This window comes from Cynara cardunculus (genome assembly GCF_001531365.2).
Source record: "Cynara cardunculus var. scolymus isolate 2C chromosome LG 5, CcrdV1, whole genome shotgun sequence".
Classification (NCBI taxonomy): domain Eukaryota; kingdom Viridiplantae; phylum Streptophyta; class Magnoliopsida; order Asterales; family Asteraceae; genus Cynara; species Cynara cardunculus.
Genome location: NC_037532.1, coordinates 35,178,006 through 35,182,529, shown reverse-complemented (window position 1 = coordinate 35,182,529; position 4,524 = coordinate 35,178,006). Strand labels below are relative to the sequence as shown.

The window sequence follows — 4,524 nt, the reverse complement described above, 5'->3', positions numbered from 1 at the left end:
ATAAGATCTTGACAGCTATAGATGATGCCGAAGACAGGTACGACGCGTGGCAGCCTATGAGTCATTGCTTTTATCTTTACTAGAAACTAATTCCTATTGGCCATGGTTGGTTGAGTTCCAACATTTCTAAGCTCTCTTTACTCATTTCTTTCATGTATTCTCTCTAAAACTGAAGTCTTCTACTCTTGGGTTTTCTCTTTGGAGGAAGTACAAGTGATCAAGTTTGATACTTTCTGGTCTAGATTAGGGTAGCTTGCTTTGAAACGAACTTGGTCTTAACCAGAACAGCAATTTCGTGAAGTACTAATTGAAGAAAAGGAGTAGATTCTTGGTTAAAAGTACCTGAAATCTGTGTGCAAGTAAGCTTTCTTTATGGTTTTTTCTGATTCAAGTACTTTATATCGATACGTTATGCTTATTTTTAGCTTCGATTTCTCATTCTATGTGTGTTTCTTCAAGAACAATCACGAAAAGCTATGGAGTACTCATAGTACTTGATGGGTGCTTGGTTTTTTTCATACTAAATTAGGGCTGAAAAAGCTTTGAAATCGATCTGATGCTTTTCTAGTTTCAGAGATCTCCTTTTCTTGAATCTGAGACACCGGAGGCGGCCTGCGATCTGAAGCATAAAAGGAGTAGCTTTTGCACTAGTTATGAGTCAAATACGATGAATATTTCAAATCTAAGAGAATCGGACTATGAAACGAAGCAAGAAGGTGGTAACGATGGCGGAAACAAGATCAATATCGTCCCTAAACCTAACTTAACCACATCTTCTTGGTCTAGATTGAAAGACCCTAGAATCGTTCGTGTTTCTAGAGCCTTTGGTGGGAAAGACCGGCATAGTAAAGTTTGTACGGTTAGAGGGTTAAGAGACCGGCGAGTTAGGCTTTCGGTTCCTACTGCTATCCAATTGTATGATCTTCAAGACCGGTTAGGGCTAAACCAACCGAGTAAAGTCGTTGATTGGTTGCTTGATGCAGCTAAACACGAAATCGATGAACTCCCACCTCTTCAAATCCCACCAGGAAGCTTTGGTCCTGGTCTGCAAGCAATGCTAAATGCATCTTCACAATCTGAAAGAATGGAAGGGGTGAAAACTAGTAATTCTAGTGGTCTCAATTGGGAGGATTACTGGAACCCCGATAAATCTAAAGTGATCGCGAGAGAAACGAACGAAGATCACGATCAAGAAGATTCTAGAAACAAACATGATGATCATCATCACCATCATGGTACATTTGTTCAATCTAGTAATTTCTTTGAAAGAAACCCTAATTCGTCATCTTTACCAGGTTTGTTAAACAATGTTGTCCCAAACAATTCTTTTCTCAAATGGGATCCTTCGAATTTGTCGTTATCACAATTTGGGAGCTACGGGTCGGTCGGAAATCATCATCAAGATCATGATACAGTTCATAACTTCAATATGAATGTGTCCTCCATTAATCATCCATCATCTCAGCTTCTTCTATATCCTCCACCCCCAGCGCCACCGCCGCGGCCTCAAACCCAGTCGTATTTCCCGTCACACGATCATAATTCCGGTGAGTTTGATCCAAAACAACAACTAAATTTCCAAATGCTGAGTTCTTCATCAACTTCTTCACATAACCCTTTGTCTTCAAGTTCTAATTTCACACCATCTCTTTATACAATAAACCAAGAGATGCGACCATTTCATTTGAGCATGAACCCGAAGTTTTTCTCTTCAGACGACAATGGCGGACATGATGAATCAAACAAATGATGATGACTACGATCAGATTCACATTTGTGAAATTAATTCTTTCTTGATGTTCATATTCTTGAAGCATGATCATTCGAGCAGTACAGCAGGCGGTCGGCCAGACACTGTTTATGGTACGTTCTCGATCATTTGCTACGATAACAATAACGAAAAACGTTGAAAAGACTAAGAAATCAAGAGGGTTTTTTATTAAAGTGTTGGTTTTCTTCATGTTAATCTCAGTTTTTCCATATATATATATGTATACTTATATATATATATATTATATATATATTGTATGAAATAATTTTGTACGAGTTCTTCCCATTCTTGATGTGTAACACAGCAACATTGTACTGATAAATGTTAGCCGAGATCAAGCAAATGCTTTTTGTACCACTTCTCATTTGTTGTATTAATTAATCGGTTTTATGGGATGTGATTTTTGTATTTATATAATAACGATGGGACGAAAAACTTACAAACACTCCGTTCATCTGTAAGTAATTTTTTCGGTATGCATCCTTGCTTAGAAATCAGGTTACATTTCTAGTATTATACATAATTGCATATATGCATACCGTATAGATGAACTAATTAAAGTGTATCTCAGCTTTTCATTTTTTGGATTTTCTCTCGAACCTCCTATATATATATATATATATATATATATATACACATACACACACACACACTAGGTTAGATCTAGTGTATTATACGGGGTAATTTAAAAAAATTAAATCATGTCAGGAGTACAAGAGTCATTTTTCAGAGTTATACTTCAGAGTTATTTCAAGAGTACAAGTCTGAAGTAGCATCGTACTTTCATTAATCATTCATATCTGTAAGATAAGTTCCTGACATGATTTAATTTTTTCAAATTACCCCGTGTAATACACGAGATCGATATATATATATATATATATATATATATATATATATATATATTAATCAAAGGAGAACCACGGATATTGTGATAATTGTTGGAACTTTTACTTTAAGACATTGTTTTACAAAATCTTTTTTCCATCTAAGGTTAGTTTTTAATGTATTGATTAACATATATTTGTTTCAAAATACATTTGTTTCATATATATTCAGTTCACATTATAATACTTTTATACATGTTTTTTTGTTTCACAAACAAGTCAAAAAGTTTCATATTATAAATCAAACATATACAAAACAAATATATATTAATCAATATTTTAAATCATAATTGTATATGAAAAATAATCATACAAAATAATGTATCGTACACCGACTGATTTTCACATATGAATTCTCATAATAATGCTCCCTCTCTCTCTCACACATTCTCACACATACATACACAGGGTTGGGTTCACGTGAGACCAGTCTGTTTTCATGAGACCATTTTTTTACACTTAAAACTTCCCAGCAAAACGCAGTGAAGGTAAAAAAAGTCGAACATTCACAACAAAAACACTGTAAAGTTTCAAGTGTAAAAAAAATGGTCTTACGAAAACAGATTGGTTCCACGTTTTTATATGATATGTGTTTATATATATATATATATGCATGTATGATATGTCTTTATATTGTACTGGAGTACTTCAGTGAGCTTTTTAACTTGTAATGGAAGGGAAGAGCTAACGGTATTGGGAAACGAACCCCGTTGGCTCTATTACTTGTCTTGTGTTATGTTTTAGTTAACAAACACATATTTCATAATTTTTATATAAATAAAATAAAAGTAGGTTATTATACAATTTTTTATATTTGTACAACCAATACAACTTAATCTTAACCGTCTATATAATTTGATTAATATGTGATTTTTTCATAGAAGTTTTGTTTGTTTCCTAATATAAAGTATTGATCATAATTAATGAACATTATTCATCTACCATAAATATTCAAATCATAATAAATGAACTCTCATCATTTCCATAAATATCTCAATTTATTCGGTTACATTGTTTGTACAAATGTGATGGATTGCATTTGAAATGAACTCAAATAAAGTATTAAAAATCGATATTTATATAAAAATTGATAAGTTGTTTTCACATAAATTACTTTTCGTCAGTTTTTAAGAGAAGATTTATGAGTTTGTTAGGTTTGATGTTTGATATTTTATAACTGTTGATCTTCCAAACTGTTAGAATATTGGATATTTATGACGGAAATTTCTTATAAAAGTATCTGTTGGAAATTTTAGACGGATTTTCCACATATTTTAGAGGAAACTTGTTTAGTTTATTTTTCAAAAAAAGATGGATTTGGATGACTTTTCGACGGATACTCACATTCGGCGTTTATGATCAAAACTTCATCTTTGAACCACAATCATCGGAAGTCATGTCCATTGAAAACACCCGATTTTCGACATATTTTCGACGAGATTTTCCGAAAGACCAAGTTGTCTATTATTACAATCACTATATATATATATATATATAGAGAGAGAGAGAGAGAGAGAGAGAGAGATTTTAGTTCAAATGTTAACTGAAATTATTGTGTTAACTTTATAAACCTTTTGGACCAATCACAATCCATCTTAGTATTAGGTTCTTCACTATCTAAGAATTTAATGTTAAGGGTATATAGGTAAAAAAAATTTAAACTTCTATATCATTAATTGAGAGTTACAAGATCCATAAAATGCCATGATTTTTGTATTTTTAATATTGATCTTGTGGCTTTTTAATTTTTCAATATTGATCTTATATTTTTAATATTTATAAATTTGTGATTGGTGGAGGAGATCCGCTAATAAAATGTTTGTTATCGTTCAAGCAATTATAAATAAAGACATTGGAAAACAATAC

At 32.3% G+C, this 4,524-nt stretch overlaps 1 protein-coding gene across 2 annotated transcripts; it reads left to right on the top strand.

The window, feature by feature from the left end:
* Window positions 1-258: 258 nt before the first annotated feature.
* LOC112513800 (transcription factor TCP5-like) lies at window positions 259-1,750 on the top strand. Of its 2 annotated transcripts, none has more exons than XM_025120158.1 (2): window positions 259-359; window positions 569-1,750. In XM_025120158.1, the coding sequence occupies exon 2, from the start codon at window positions 668-670 to the stop codon at window positions 1,748-1,750; it is 1,083 nt and encodes a 360-aa protein (XP_024975926.1). In that variant the 5' UTR covers window positions 259-359; window positions 569-667. The 2 variants fall into 2 exon arrangements, with proteins under 2 accessions (XP_024975926.1, XP_024975927.1); XM_025120159.1 differs by having other exon boundaries at window positions 354-359; window positions 575-1,750.
* The last annotated feature ends 2,774 nt before the right edge of the window (window positions 1,751-4,524 follow it).

Bases quoted from the DNA above. Each gene is read 5' to 3' on its own strand.
- LOC112513800 (XM_025120158.1), top strand. From the start codon at position 668: ATGAATATTTCAAATCTAAGAGAATCGGACTATGAAACGAAGCAAGAA.